This window comes from Myotis nattereri, assembly GCF_964212035.1.
Source record: "Myotis nattereri genome assembly, chromosome: 8".
NCBI lineage: Eukaryota > Metazoa > Chordata > Mammalia > Chiroptera > Vespertilionidae > Myotis > Myotis nattereri.
Genome location: NC_138083.1, coordinates 8,005,763 through 8,022,409, shown reverse-complemented (window position 1 = coordinate 8,022,409; position 16,647 = coordinate 8,005,763). Strand labels below are relative to the sequence as shown.

General features: G+C 50.5%; 1 protein-coding gene across 1 annotated transcript in view; it reads left to right on the top strand.

The window, feature by feature from the left end:
- Positions 1-938: 938 nt before the first annotated feature.
- Positions 939-16,647, top strand: part of CASS4 (Cas scaffold protein family member 4) — a gene marked incomplete at its 5' end in the record, with an annotated part of 30,983 nt that continues 15,274 nt past the window's right edge. Inside the window, 2 exons of the mRNA XM_081097683.1 lie at positions 939-973; positions 15,580-16,054. Coding sequence (XP_080953809.1) covers positions 939-973; positions 15,580-16,054 — 510 coding nt within the window. The remainder of the gene's footprint in view (positions 974-15,579; positions 16,055-16,647) is intronic.

Genomic DNA, 16,647 nt, shown 5'->3' with positions numbered 1-16,647 from the left:
TTTTCTTCTTTGTTTTCACAACAAACACTTTAAAAATATAAACTCATTCTTCACTCTCAGATCAGTCTTCCAGATTTGATTGACAGGTCATAGTGGCCAACCCATGTCTCTCTTGGATGCATAATGTCTCAGCTCATGCTGGCTACTCCGCCCAATGGTAGAGTCTTGATCCTAGTCCAGGGACACACTCAGGGAACAGTTTCCTGGGTGTACCTGCACAACTGTCAAAGCACAGAGAAGATAATATATCTCTAAAGGCTGTTCACAGACATGAGCAGTTACTGAAAAGGGTTGAGCTTCTTGCCTTTTGCAATGAAAAGTGCATGTTAGAGTTGCATTCATGTTAACCATTGATCCATTTCGTTAGTTTTCCTTTTTAATATGTTTTTTTTTTATTAATTTAGAGAGAGGAAGGGAGAGGGAGAGATAGAAACATCAATGATGAGAGAGACTCATTGATCAGCTGCCTCCTGCACATTGACTTGCCAATCCCCTTACTGGGGATCAAGCCCGCAACCCAAGCAGGTGCCCTGACCAGGAATCGAACTGTGACCTTCTGGTTTATGGGTCAATTCTCAATCACTGAGCCACACAGCCCAGGGCACCTGATTAATTTTAATGCCTGACTTGTTCAATTGCTGTTTATATGGTAATGCAGTGCTTAAAAGGGCTGTCCTATGGGAGTGATGCCTTGGGCTTTACAGCAACCCTCGCATCCTGGGGCAGCCAGATGGCCCTTCTGATCCTGACTGGGCTGCGTGCACCAGGTGGTGGCAACGACTGCTGTTTCAGCTGTTCCCTGATGTTGCTGTTGCCAACCAACAGTTCCACGTCGGCAGAGCTTCCACCTTAGTGTGGAGCAGATTTGTAGAATTGACTTTTATTATATTTCCCCCAGTTGTCTTATAAAAAACAAGGGGACAAACGGAAGAGTAGACATGATGTTAGCGATAGGAAACGCCGGCCTCAAACGGTACGGTTGCCACTAAGATAGGCATCATTACACGTGGCAAGGGGGTAAATCTCGCCTGTCGCTCACGGGCTTGTTGGACTGTAGCTGATGGCTTCCCTGTTCAACGCCAATGCAGAAATGCTACAAAATTAGGTCTAAAACACAGGTGAATGAGTGACTTTATTGTATGGAAGTCCTTGTTTTGGATTTTTGGTCATTGGAAAAGTGATTTTTGTCTGAGTGTGTGTGTGTGTGTGTGTGTCCACGCACACACCCCATTAGAGGCAATCTTGATCTTTTTGCACAGACATCTTATCTCACTGGGGCAAATGTCCAGGACTTGAAGGAGGATTACTGAGGTGCTTCTTCTGTGAGGAGGAGCCCTGTCAGCCTCCCCTTGACCTATAGCAGCTCTGAGATGGCAAGCAAAACGTTTTAAAGTCAGTCTGTGTCCAAGAAAGGTCTGTGGGACCGAGCGCGGAAAACTAACTCACCGTGGCCCACAAGGCCCTGCATGGAGTGCTCCTCTCTCGCCCACCATCTTGTCTTCACTCATCAGGATCTGAATTTGTCTCCCTTCTGGAAGGTCAGCTCCATGAGGGACACTGGGCTTTCCTGGTCAGTGCTGAATCTCGGTGCCTAGAGCAGTGTCTGCATATTGTAGGTACTCAGTAAGCACCTTGCGTTGGGTTGTGTGTGAATGAATGGGAGGTTATAGGACAGTGATGGCGAACCTATGACACGCGTGTCAGAGGTGACACGCGAGCTCATTTTTTTGGTTGATTTTTCTTTATTAAATGGCATTTAAATATATAAAATAAATATCAAAAATATAAGTCTTTGTTTTACTATGGTTGCAAATATCAAAAAATTCCTATATGTGACACGGCACCAGAGTTAAGTTAGGGTTTTTCAAAATGCTGACACGCCGAGCTCAAAAGGTTCGCCATCACTGTTATAGGAAGTACAGATGGAGCCCCTTCTGACACAGCCCGTCCAGAGGCAGGAACTTCCTAGTTATCAGTCGTCATCCGTTACTCTCAGCCCTCTGACCCTACCTGGCCCCAGCCTGAACTTCCACGGAGCCTAGATTTCTGAGGAAAGGCCCCTTCCTTCCCCCGTGGTCAGATGTGGCCTTGGATTTGAGCTTTTGCAATTGAAGTCAAGGTCACGAGGACCTATGGCTTCATCCCTTCATCCACTTCCCAAGGCAGAATATCCCAGGCATGATACCCAGCTAGAAAACACAACTCGCTGTCCGTCATAGCCATCACTCACACATAGTTATGGGGCTTGGAGGTTTGGGTGATCAACACATAGCAGACATTCCGTGGGGACATATAAAGTCAACAAAAGACTAAATGGGCACAATGATTTCAGGTGGTGAAAAACGCCTTAAAGAAAGTAAAACAAGGTGACCTGATAGAGGTAATGGACAGAAAAGGGCTTCTCTGGAGAGCTGAGTGATGGGAAAGGAGCAAGTAGAGGGAACAGCAAATGCAAAGGCCTGAGGCAGGAGTGGATTCAGCAGAGCAGAGTATCCATAACAAGGTCAGTGTCGTTGGAGCAGAGCACACAAGGGGCGAGAATGGCCAGAAATGAGGTCTCGGGCAAGCAGGGTCAGCCTTGTAAGAACTCAGAAGTGTGTTCTAATTGCAAAGGAAGCCACCGGTCTATTTAAAGCAGGAGATGACATGATCTGATTTGTGTTTGTGAGCACTTACTCAGGCTGCTATGCAACCAGGGGGCTGTGGGCGGGGAAGAGCAGAAGCAGGACGGGGATCAGGCGGCGTGCAGGTGCCTTCCTTGTCCATTGTGGGTGGTCCCAGGCTGTGCTCAGTGGACACAGAGAACCGTTTGCTCTCTCTTTTGAAAAAAAAAATAAAACGTTTGGTGTTTGAGCTGGTCAGGAGATGCGAGCAGAAACAATAGTAAAGGAAGGTGTCAATAGCATGTATTTAACAACGTGTGCTAGCTACCTTTTTATTTTATTTTTTAGAAACTGTTTCCCTTCCTGCCCACCCCCGCACCACCACCACCAACAACCTTATTTCTGTTTCTGTTAAGACAATATGCCTTGCATTCCTTCCGCAGATAGTGAGGGCCTACCCCGTGCCCGGCACTGTTCTTCTTTTTCTTTTTTAAGATATTTTTTATTGATTCAGAGAGGAAGGGAAAGGAAGAGAGAGAAACATCAATGATTAGAGAGAATCATTGATCAGCTGCCTCCTACACGCCCCACACTGGGGGTCGAGCCTGCAACCCGGGCATGTGCCCTTCACTGGAATCAAACCTGGAACCCTTCAGTCCACAGGCTGACGTTCTAGCCACTGAGCCAAACCAGCCAGGGCCCAAGCACCGTTCTTAATGCCACAGAGGACAAAGGAGACTCACCCTCTCAGCACTTAATAACTTGTCATGGGAGTTAGTAAGGTGTCCCTTACAGCACATTATTCTTCCCCTCATAATCACCTTTATTCTCTTAACACTGTATGTACTCGAGAGCTCACTCTTTAAAAAAAAAAAAAAGCTTAACAGCACCATCCCACCCCAAGAGTTACGTCTGTTGCAAACTCTTCAAAGGAACATCGCCCCCAGGATCATGGAAACAGGGAGGTGACCACAGAAACGTAGCTGGTCATTTTGGAACTGTGATGACTAAGGGTGGAAATGACCGCGGCCTGGAGAGGAAATAGCTGCAGAGGAAAGTGGGAGGCTGCGAACAGAGGCCGCGGCCAGTGAGATTCTAGGCACCAGCCCGAGGTGCAGAAAGGGGAAGCGAACATTTTAGGAACCATTTCCAAATGCATTGCTCATGAGCCGCTTGTTGGCTGGATGGGAGAGGCTGTTGGTACACACGGTCCGAGTCCGGTGTCCTCCGGGCCTGGGGCCTCTGCCTGGAGGCTTGCAGGCTCTTAGTCCTCCCCTCCTCCGCGCAGCCCACAGGGACCATGAGGAGTTCCTCGCAGCGGAGCCCACGGCTCATCCGCCCTCCCTCCTCCAGCTGTATGTTAGCCAACGTCACTGAGCTCCTCTCTTTACTGTTGCTGCTCCTGAGAGTCGAGAGCAGCTTTTGTTTAACTACTGGCCAGGGATCCGTCTTCCGAAGGAAAGGAAGCAGTGACCCCTCTCCCTTGGTCATATTAGAAAGGAAGATGTGCCTTGTGCAATGTTCTCTCAGGCTCAGAATTTAAACTCGCCTGGAAGGGCGCAGGAGTCTGTAACTAGCAGAGTATGTCTAGCTGCTTCTCTCCTGCACCCTGTTCCCAAAGCGAGGGCTCAGCGACTGGAGGCGGCAGGGCGAGTGGCTCACAGCTGCTCTCTAACCTCCTGCCGCGTCCAGGTGAGGCAGGCGAGGCGCTGATCTGCCGCCCACCACTGACAAGATGAATACGCCCAGTGAGCTGGAATCAATTCACGCCAACAGAATGGAGCTTAATACCAGCGTGGCCCCTCGCTTGCCCGATGCCCCTAAAAATGACCCCGGGGGAGAGAGGATTCTGTGCGCAAGCTGGGCCTTCATTCCTCTCTCTGCAATCCCTGAAGTGGCTTCAGATTCCTCCTACCCAATCAGATGGAAAAATCACACCCGACAGGGACACCCAGGATGACTTTAGGTGCGGTACACGGTCAGGTAGAACAGTTTTCAAGGTTAGTTATATATTTTAATATTTAAAAACCCTCACCTGAGGATGTGCTGCTCTATCGATTCTAGAGAGAGAGGAAGGGAAAGGGAGAGAGAGCCGAAACATGGAGGTGAGAGACATCTATTTGCCTCTCGCACGCGCCCCAATGGGGGATCGAACCTGAAACCTGGGTATGTGTCCTGACTGGGAATCAAACCCACGACTCTTCAGTGCATGGGACGACATTCCAACCCACTGAGCCACCCAGCCAGATGGTCAGTTATGTATTCTCATTCCCATTAGAAAAAGCCAGAACAACTCAGCAGACCTGCAGTTTCATACAGAACACTGCTTCGGGGACATGTGTTGTTTTTATTAGCTTAATTTAATATTTTAAGTTTAAAAAATGTACAGATGGCACATGGATGTAGTTAAAGATGCATGAAGTTGAAAAAACACAGTCTTAGCCATGGCCAGTTAGGCTCAGTGGATAGAGCGTCAGCTTGCAGGCTGAAGGGTCCCGATTCCATTGCGGTCAAGGGTATATACCTCGGCTGCAGGCTTGATCCCTGGCCGTGGCCAGGGCACGTGAGGGAGGCAACCAATTGATGTGTCTCTCTCACATGTACGTTTCTCTTTCTCTGTCTCTTCCCCTCCCTTCTACTCTCTCTAAAAATCAATGGAGACATATCCTCGGCTCAGTGAGGATTAACACCAAAAAAACAAACAGTGTTAGACAAAGCTTTCTCCTAGGTGGGGTTGGTATAACTGTTTACGACCAATCCAGTAACACACAGCACTTTCTATTGTCTCCATGCCTTTCCTCTCCTTTCCCTTCAAAAAAAGAAAGAAGGAGGGAAAGGAAATGAGGAAGGAGAAGGGCCTACCTGAGACTTTCTTTACTCCCTCTGATGGCTTTCGAGAATGGAGAGACGAGAGTAAGAAGGGAAACACAGAATGTCGGCAGCTGCGGCTGGATGGGGCCCTGGACGCTGCCTCACTTTCAGAGGAGGAAACGGTTACTCGCCCTCCTCCCTCCATGAGTTTCTCACAAGCAAAGACCGAATCCTCAACCACTGGCCTCGCTCTCCTGCAGCACTGCCTGCACCTCCTCTTTCCAACCAAGTATCTTAAACAGTGACCCAGGCACTCGGCTGCGGCTGCGAGGAGTGGACCTGGGGGGGGCGGCGGTGGAGAGACACGCTGGGGTCCAGGGCACTGCGGGCTGCAGAAGACGGTTTGGTAGAACATGGGCCACCATGGGCCACATCCAGATGCCTCAATCAAGGCCCGGGCCATCTCTCCTGTGGCATCACCTCAGTCCTGAGCTTAGATCAAGCGCCTGGCTCACATCGTCGCCCCAGCGCACATTGTCAGACACGCAGTGGGGTTAGCAAGCGACCGTGGAATCTCTGAGGCCCTGACAGCGCATTTCCGCAAGCTCCCCACGAACAGGAGGAGGGTGTTCGTTCCAACAAGATGATCTGGTCAAGACCCACACCTGCTGGAAAACCGCAGTACTGAGGCATCAGGGAAGAACGCAGCTCATTGCCAGTGGGTGGCTTGGGAATTTTTCTGGCCATAGCCTCTTCCTCAAAGTTTCGCGAGTGGGCAGCGCTTTCTGTGGCCACGGAAGTCCCTCAATGCGGGGCCTTTTCACCGGAACCACCAGCACGAATTCAGGAGGGGTCCCTGTGCAAAGTGAGGGTGGAGAAATCAGTTAAGGGTTGTGCTTGTTCGCGGAATCCAGGGTCACTTGTAGAGGTGTTCACATTTTTCTTTTTCTCTCGGATCGCATCTCATTTCCAAGTTCTCCAGGTTTATTCACTTCGTTGTCCCCAGTGCCTGTAGATAAATTCGCCTCAGTGGCCATTTGCACCCAGATGGAGGGGAGGGGGCGGTCGGGAACGTCCAGGGAGGGTGTTATGAACCGACCCCATCCCTCCCCGTAAGGACAGCTGTGGAGGATCAGACTTGGGCACAAGTGTTTTAGCCCTGGGCCCCCCGGCATTCCCGCTCAGCTACCGCAGAAGGTGCCCCTGCCAGAGTTTCCCAGGTCACGGAGCAATCACCTTTACGAATAATTTCTTTGAAGGATGAAGGTGAATGTGAGTATCTGAGTTTCTCTCCTCTGGCGTCCACGTCCTGCTTGGGACTCTGAGTTAGCGGTGGGAAGGACCCCATTACTTGGTATTTCTTGATTTTCCCCCTTAAGTTTAGGGAAGTAGTAGGTTAAGATGTTTCCCAAATTATTTCACACCAGTGGCAATAATTGAAAGTTGTTAATGTTCCAGGTTTTGAAATGAAAAAGAGAGAATTTATATTATGTTTAAGAAGTTATATTCTACTCAGTTTTTCTCGTTTCGCTTAAATGTTACTTTACATATAAAAGTACCTGGGGAAAGGGCATTTCAGCTCCATGACTCCGACCGTTTCCTGCACACTCTGGAGCCTCTCGTCCTAACATGTTTCCACTTTTCCAAAAGGAGAACTCGGTGCTTCCAGCCTCTCTGGAAACCAGGGTCGGCCGCAAAACCCAGCAGTTTTCTCTCATGTAAATCTCTGCTCAGTTGTTTCAAAACAGCTCCAAGAGCAGCAGCTCTTCTTCTGTTGGAGGTGATACAAGAGCTTATTAGCTGTCACCTCATTATAAAAACTGTGAGAATGACGTGCAGATAGGGGGGGGGGGTGAGGGGGGGAGGACTGTGTCAAGGCCGCAGCCCTGCACACGGATTCCCTCTGCCCATCAGCCGGACACGCGTGAGGGAAGTCACTTAATAGATTTGCAAACCCCAGGGCCCGCTGTGACAATGAGACACGCCGCGCTGCTGTCTGAAGCGACGTGGCTCCTGTCACTTGCGGAATTCTACTTTTAAACGCTGCTATGGAAAGCTGCAATCACAAGGAAAGCAAGCCAAGGTTACGCTTCTTTCTTGGACACTGTGTCAGAGGGAGACACTTTAGGAGGAGGGAAGGGAGAGGGAGGGGCAGAAGGAAGATGCTGAGATGGAGGAAAAGAGAGAAGATGAGCGATAGACGAGGCGAGAAGGGAGAGGAGGTGGCAGGTCGTGTGGTATTGCCATCTCACCCGCAGACCTCACAACACCCACGTGCAAGGAAAGGAGCAACGGGTCACGCCCGCTGCCTCCCCCCATGCCACCCACGTGCGACACAGCTCTGGTGCCCTGCGCCTAATTTCCCATGTTGGCAGCATGTCCCCGCAGGGGAGGCCCTCCTGTCTGGTCCGCTGTTAGTGCAGGACCCAGATCTGTGCAGCTGGCCAAAGGGAGGCGGCGCTGTTAGTGCAGGACCCAGATCTGTGCAGCTGGCCAAAGGGAGGCGGCGGGGCAGTGGGAAGGGCAGCGCGCCTCCCGTTGGCCTGGACGTTCAGCCCATGTCCAGCTCCTGTGGTTCCCGGGGCGCCTGCAGGGAGCCCCTGCTGAATCCCCCTCCCGCGGCCCTCGCCGCCTCTCTGTGTGTCTCAGGCGGGCCCTGCTCTGGAGGAGCTGGAGAGAGGAACACACAAGGTCAGCAGCTTCTGAAAAGCTGTGGGCACTTCTCAGCATCTCCCGTGGTGGGACTGGCGCAGGTCCTCTGACGGTGGGGCCAGGGGAGCTGTGTCCGCGGTGTGAGTTGCCCTGAAGCTCAAGAGGGTTTCCCAGGTGCAAGGTGCCTCTGTGTGCCACGTGCCCTCTGCCAAGGTTAAGACTGGCCGGGAACTCGGGTTCCCGTCTATCGAGCCTGGGAGTGGGTTGGGCATAAGCGGCAGTGACCCCTCAGAGCTTCAGGTCACCAATGTGGAAGCCGTGTTCTTCCAACAGGAAAGCATCCTTATTAAAAACTAGATTTTTATATTGGAAAAGCAGAACACGTGCACGTGGTTTACACGATTTAAACTGCACCAGTGAACACAGACTGAAAGCATGTTTTCCTTTAATCCCAGATCTCTAGTGTCCTGGCCTCTGGTTCCCCGGCCAGAGGGGGAGAACCAGTGGCTTATGTAAACCTTCCAGAAAGATGCTACATTCATAAAAGCATGAATGAAGGCATACGATACACACAGTTTCTCATCTTGCTTTTTTTTAAGTGCATACTCTATTTTTACATTGTTCTAGGTCTGCTCATGAAAACCCTACCTTATTCTTTTTTCAGGGCTGTATAGTATTCCTTTGTACAAAGATATCATTATTCATTTAGGTTATTTCCTGAATTTTGGTGCAGAATTAAATTCTGGTAAATAAACCCACAACTGAACCAAGTGAGCTAAAATGTTTTTAGCCGCTTGCCATCCCTCTCTCCAGCGGCACACCCTGTCACGCACTCATCCGTTGCCATCCACGGTGGAGTCTAAACACTGATTTGTAGGCGAAAAGAGCCGACTCTGGAGTCAGATCATCCCATGTTCCAATCCTGGTTTTGTCCCTTTCCCTCGGAGCAACCTCAGGGTACTTACTCACCCCCGCCCTCTCCTGTGCTAGCTTCCTCACCTCTTAAATAGGATATTAGTATCAGTACCTGCTTCAAGGGACAGTGAATCTCAAGTGAGATGATCAATGCTAATTATCGCAATCCCTGACTGAGTTTAAACTGTAAGGCCTCCTTATTAACAAGGCATCGGCTAAATAGTCAGCAACAAAACTACCACGGTGCCTGACTCAATATCCATCCGAAAGGCTAGAGGGGATGTAGTTGCTCTTGGATTAATTTATAGGAAAATAATCCAGCTGACACCGACAATAGGTAGCTAAGAAGTCTTCAGTGTGGGGGGTTTGCAAAGCCCAGATCCTTCCCAGGCCTTTGCTGCGACTCCTTAGTAAGTGCCTACCGCTCTCTCCACTTGCCCCAGGTTACTTCACAGAACACGGCTACCCTTCGAAATCGTGTAGATTCTCTGAGCTGTCCTTCCTCTGAGCTGTCCTTCCTCTGTCTTCCTTCCCCTTTTTGGAAAATGTGGGTGGGAAAATGGAGGTGGTGAGGGAATTTTTCTTATGTTCTTGGAACTTCTTTTTTTTTTTTCTTTTTAAAACATGATGAGCTTTTAAAAAAAGGAAACATTCACAAGCCAACACATTGCAGCATTCTGTGTGCTTTGATCTTCCCGAGCCTGCCCTTGTATTTTCATAACATGAAACGCATCCCAGCACATTCCAGGGGAGAAGGCTGTCTTCACAGATGATCAGAGAGCTTTCTGGCTTCTGCACCGACTCCTGGGGTTCCAGGCTGGGCCCAGCCACCCTGGGAAGAAAGATACATCGCGATTAGTTCACTGATCTCAAAGCAAAGGCTGCCTGGGGGACTTGCGGGGTTCACAGTTCCAGGCAGCGGAGGATTTGAACTAGTTGCAGTGTGTGCGTTTAAGAACGTTGTGATTTATCTATAGCTACTCTCCCGCGGCCCTCCTGGGAGAATGTGAACACTTCTGCCGCCTTCCCCTGAGACGGACAAGAAATTCTTGCAAGTCAGTCATGGAATCTGTGAGAAGGAAGTTAAAATGCCTAACACGGACTTTTTCAAGGGATTTTAATAGAAGGAAAATGTCCGTCTGGTTAACATTGGGGTTCCATGATGTAGAGAGCAGGGGCCCAGCACTCACTTGCCCGCAGGGCCCTCCACTCCCCACGCTCTCTTGTCTGGGGGGCTTGTCATTGACTGCTTCCTGCTGGGAGCTGTGACCGTGCGAGATGATTGGCCACAGAAATGATAGCATTTGGTGACTGATGGGAACCATCTGAGGATGTCCATGCTCCTATCCCCGGCAGCAGCCTTTGATCTGAGGAATGCAGGGTTGGGAGGGGAGCACTGTGAAAAGAGGGAGCAGCGAGCCTGGGCCCGGGGCTGATCTGACCCCGGGAGGGACAGAGGGAAGCAACAGGAGAGGACAGACTGAGCCACACCTGGGAGCAGCCTGCGGTCCTGGACACGACCCAGCAGTGGCTGCGGGTGGGTGAGCCACCGCGGAAGACAGAGTAGAGACCCTGTCCCTCTGCTTCCTCCTTGTCGGACCCCCTGTGAGTTTCTCCTCCTGTTTCACCCTGCCCATCTCACAAGACTCACCTCCAAGGTCACGTGCAACTTTCACCACCTCCTCCCAACAGCCACCCTGAATCCACCCTCAGCTGAGCCCTGGGCATGGCCCTCAACCGGGCCCTGACTCGTCCTGACTTCCCTCTGACCCCGTCCCAGCAACCAGATATAAACAGCAGCCAACACAGAAATCGAGCCCCAGGTCCCCGTGAACGTCTCTGCAGCAGCCTGCTCATCTTTCAGTTCCTTTAACTCCCCACTGCCCACTTCACACACACTCACACTCACTCTGCTCTCCCACATTTCCTCTCTCTCCCACCCTTGATCAAGTTCCTACTCACCCCCAGTTCCCACTCCCACGGCCCCATTCCCAGGTAACTCTCCCTAAGCCCTCGCCCACCATCACTTCCCAACTGCACCCACAGTTTCTCATAGCTTCTCGTGTTTTCCTTCATTGCTTTTACGAGAAGTAGAAGCCCTATACAGTTGGTATCCACTTATGGGCAGACTGTTTTCAATGAATAATGGACCAGTGTTTTCCCAAAAACAGTTTCTTTTCCGCAGCTTACTTTGTTATAAGAACGCTGCATAATATACACAATAAAAAAAATATGTGTTCATTGACTGTGTTAGCAGAAACGCTTCTTCTGCTCAACAGTAGGCTATTAGTAGTTAAGTTTTGGGGGAGTTAAAAGTTATGTGTGGAATTTTAATGGGGCGGGCACCCTGACCCCTACATTGTTCAAGGGTGAACTGTATCTACAGTATTTCTGCTTTGCCAGTGTACTTATTTTTTTATTAGAGTGAGTGTCCTCCACTGGAATGGGCATTGGGGTGAGATCAGGAACCGTTTTGTTCACCACCATATCTCCAGCACAGCAGCGGGTACAGAGTAGCTGCTCAGTATGATCTTGATGAATGAATGAATGCATGAATGAATGGATGAATGGATCCCAGGATTCTCCAAGTATAGCTCATTACTCCCAGAGCTGATCGATGATTCAGCAGAAGTGAGCACATTGCATCCGGCAGGTGTGTGAAGGCCTCCCCGGGGAGGCGAGCTTCCCCATGAAAACAGGGAGCCTCTTCTTTGTCTTTGTTTCCCTAAGCTCCCTCCCCTTCTGCCTTCCATGTGTTTATTCATTTTCCTTTCTCCTCTCCCAGCTGTCGTATGAAGTGGGCATTTGGAGGAAATGCCCTTTTGGGGGGAAATTGGTTAAGAAGGTTTCTTCCATGGTACCCAGATCTAACTAGCTGTGTGTCCACAGGGAATAAGAATATAAACATATATCATTTTTCATCTCAAATATTTATACAAATGTTTCCAAATTAACACCTTATTGAAAAATACAGAGGCAATTGTGATTGTTAGGAGGTTCCTTTGCTGTGGCTTGTCGATTGTGTCCATGTGTTGTCCATACAGAGGACAATGAACGTTTGCTGCTCTTTTCTTGTTCATCCCACACTGCTGGCCTAGAGAATTACCAGCTCTCAGTCCCGCGAGGATGGGGAGGAGGAGTGTAGCCTTATGGTGGTCAGGGATGGCCTCTGCAGGAGGCAGCTCCTGAGCTGACATCCGGAGGAGGAGCTAGTCATGCAAAGATCTGAAGGAAATAGTTCTGGGCAGAAAGAGTAGCAGGAACAAAGGTCCTGGGGTGGACACAAGCTTATCAGTGTATCTGAGCCAAGTAAGAAAGCAATGTGGCTGGAGGGAAATTAACAGGAGCAGCGGGCCGGGCAGGGCAATCAGGTGGGGAGTTCAGGTTTTGTTCTAAGCAATTGAAGGTTTTTAAACAAGAGGTCAACCGCTGTTATCTATATACTAGAGGCCCACAACAGTAGGCCTTCCTTCCCCCGGCTGCCGGCACCAGCTTCCCTCTGGCACCTGGGACCTGAGCTTCCCTCACAGCCCCAGCTTTGTCTGGAAGGTCGTCCAGAAGGATGTCCAGTCTAATTAGCTTATTATGCTTTTATTATTATAGATATAAAAGCCTAAGGGACCGTTATAACGGAACGACCGGAATGACTTGAACAACCTGTCACTATGATGCGCACTGACCACCAGGGGGCAGACGCTCAATGCAGGAGCTGCCCCCAGCCCACAGGCCCCAATTGCCAGTGGGGGCTGCTGGCCAACCTCCCGGTCCCTCCCCCCAGATGGCAGGTCCTGATCACCCGATCGGGGCCGGGCCCGTGTTGGGACAGGGAACCGGAAGTAGGTGGCAGCAGATGCGGGAGACGAGGGAAGGAGGAGGGGCGGAGGCAGGGAGGCGGAGAACCTGATTGGCCCTGATTGCTGGCCAGGCCTAGGGACCCCACCCGTGCACGAATTTCATGCACTGGGCCTCTAGTATATGTCATAAAATATCATCCTGGCTGGTGTCTGGAGCATGGATTATCAGGGGAAGGATGCAGTAACGTATGTGAGGAGAGCAGAGTCCAAGTCACCATAGACAAGTCATTTGATCCTCAGTTTCCTCATCTGTAAAATGGAGCTAAGAAAACCTCTGAGGCTTCTGAGGATTAATGGGTTTAATGACTTCCATGTACCCAACACAAAACAGGTTCCCACTCAATCGAATCCACTGTTATCTCCTCTTTCTAGGTAACACCCCAGGACTTCTCACACGTGTTTAATTCTTTGCTTTGTAACATAAAGTTTGATGGTCTTTGTTATTAAAACTCTGAGACATTCATTGGTTGCATGAGGTGCCCAGAGGCAGTCCCTGCCAGGTGTAGGAAAATACCGTACCAGAAGGAATCACGTTACTGCAGCATATTCAGGGTTTTTCCTTCGCTGGGCGTTTACATTCTCAAGGCGTGGGCTGCTCTTAAGACAGCAGGCCGAAGGTGCAAAGTCTACCGTGTCTCCAGAATAAGGCTGTTGCTGCCCATCTTAGACAGCTGTGGGTGCCCACAGGGTGGGTGACCGCACAAGCCCATTGTTCTCTGGAAAAGCACCCCTGCCTTTCACAACAGGCAAACCCGCCAGCGAAGCCGATGCCAGGCCGCACGCTTCCGAGCACCTGCGCCTCGCAGCGCGGCTCCGCCTGAAGGCACACAGACGCCCGAGAGCCATCTCAGAGCGTGGGCTGTGCTATGTACTCGTGGGAGTTAGGAAACTGTGCTTTTGTGTTCCCTTCCTTCCCGATGTGGGCAATGTGTAATTTTCCAAAAGGCAAAATCGCAACTCTTGTGCAAATAGAAAACGAACTCATGTCAAAGATTTTGTTTAACTGATTAACGAGGGAGCCAGACAAACGTGAAAACCGGGTCAAAGAGCATCGAGGGTGTCAGTGTCTGTAGGCAGTTAATAAAGGAACTTTAGGATAGAGTTGCAGGGCTACGTACAAATTTGGTTAAAGTCTGACAAGGTAATAAACCATAATCTTCCAGGATATCTTCTCCTACCGAACACAAAGTATTTGCCTATTTCACTGGAAAAAATTGTAAAGTAGCACGTAACTTCACTTGTCTTGAACTCTAACCCATACTCTTGTGTTTTTAATATATTTTATTTATTTTTTACGGAGAGGAAGGGAGAGGGATAGAGAGTTAGAAACAGTGATGAGAGAGAAACATGGATCAGCCGCCTCCTGCACACCCCTTCCTGGGGATGTGCCTGCAACCAATGTGCATGCCCTTGACCGGAATCGAACCTGGAACCCTTCAGTCTGCAGGCCAACGCTCTATCCACTGAGCCAAACTGGTTAGGGCTAACCCATACTCTTGATACGATTCGAAAGCCCTGTTCCCTCTAAATGCTTCATCTCTGCTGGAGTCTCCAAGCGGAGCCCCACGCTCCCTTGAAACCTGCTCACAGCACATTCGAGGGACAGGAGCTGAGTGTGGGGACTAGCCAGGCTGAGGCCCATCTTCTGGACATCGCAGTGGCCATTGTCACTGAAGGCCAGCTGGCGGGAGGGCCGAGTGTCACGGACAGCGTCCTGCTTCCCTCCTCTCCACAGAAATAAGAGTTGTCATCTGGTGCCATGTGTCACGTTCCCTCCAAAGACCTGACTTTGGGGCATCACATGACTCACCCTTATCCACCCATCAACGCACCAGGTAGCCATCAAGCACCTACTGTGCGCTGGGACCTATATACCCTATTCTCCTGTAATAAACATGCATGGATATATAAGGAATGATTGTATTAACCCCACAGAAACAAACTACCTTCATTTAATTACAGCACAAAGTTCTAAGGAGAAGGGAGCTTAGCCATCGCTGCTGTGGCAACAAGGTGATTTTTTTTATTTTGTTAGGAGTGTGTAGCTTATGGAAAGACCAGGTCTCTAAGAGTTAGGGAAACAGACTGGGTTGCATCCTGGCTGTGTCACCATAGACAAGTCACTAACCCGCTGACTCCTAGTTTCATCATTCATTCATTAATGAACTTTTTTTAGCATCTCCCTATGCACCAGTCCAGGCTTGCCTCTGGGGACAAGAGCAGCAAATAAGCGAGATATGGTCCCAGCAGACATGGGACTTCCAGTCCAATTCAGGAGAAAAATAACAAGAACCAGACAAAGAACGATGTAATAATTATGATAGTAACAGGCAAGCTTTACTGCGCACTTCCTAAGTACTTGCACCTCAATGAGCTTTATACACATCAACCCATTTAATTCTCACAAGAACACCGTAGAGTAAGATAGTTACTGTTATTCCCATTCTGCAGACAAGGAAACTGAGGCCCAAAGAGAGTAGCCAATTTGCTCAAAGACACACAGCCGGGAAGTCACTCAGCTATGTAACTGCCAGGGCCGTGAGGGCATGTTAGGGAGATTGGACCTGGTCTCAGGGTGCAGGTCAGACTTCCCTGCGGATGTGACATGTCACCTGAGACCCCAAGGATGAGTAGGAACGGATCAGGCAAAGAGCAGGGACCGGAGCCTCTGGGGACGAGGAAAGGAGATAAAATAGCAATCGTGAAGGACTCCAACGTGCCTGACTGAGCGGTATCGGTGCAAGGGTGGATGGCAGCGGTAACAACAATGAATTCTTTCTCCCTTCTCACCCCCAGGCGCTCTTGGCCAGGGCACTTTATAACAACGACCCCGACTGCTCTGATGAGCTGGCTTTCTGCAAAGGAGACATCCTGACCATTCTGGAACAACACGTGCCGGAAAGCGAGGGCTGGTGGAGGTGTTTGCTCCACGGGAGGCAAGGCCTGGCCCCTGCCAACCGCCTCCAAATCCTCTCGGAGGCCACCGCAGACAGTCCCTGTCCCCCTTTCCTGAGACCCCTGGAGGAAGCTCTCGCCAGCTCCAAGGAGGCCTCCCAGGTGCCCACCCTGCTGAGCCCCCCGCCTCCAGGCCCTGTGTACGAGCCGATGAAGAGCTGGGTGGCGGGGCCCCCGCCACACACAGTCCAAGTCTACGAATTCCCTGACCCACCTGCCAGCGCCAGAATCATCTGTGAAAAGATGCCAAGCTTTTCGAAACAGGTGAGCATATTTCCAAATGAAAGAGGTAGGGCATAGATGGATCCAGAGACAAATGGTAGGGGAGGGCGGGTTAGAGAGCAACCAAAGGACTTGTATTCATGCATATCAGCATAACCAATGGACACAGACCCTGGGCGGTGGGGGCTGCCCGGGCTGGGAAGGGATGGGGGAGGGGGTCAATTGGGGGAAAAGGAGACTGTAAAACTTTAGACAATAAAAAAGGAAGGAAGGAAGGAAGGAAGGAAGGAAGGAAGGAAGGAAGGAAGGAAAGAAGGAAGAAAGGAAGGAAGGAAGGAAGGGGTAGGGGTAGTGATGTGTGACACCCAGGGGCGGGACCCCCCTTCAATCACTGGTGCCCATCAAAGCAAATGGGCCAATGGGACCCAGACCGTCGGTGTGATGAGGTGAACTTGGGTTTAGCCCCCGCTTAGTGGCCTTCCCACCTGCAATGCCCCAGCTCTCCAGGCACCCACACGTGGTGGGAAACTGCACGTTTAGTCCAGCTGTGCCACAAAGTGCTGTGGGCATGCGTGCTGGCCGTTTTCACCCGAGGTGGGAACGGTAGGACAGCCAGTGATGAATGGAGGGGTTGG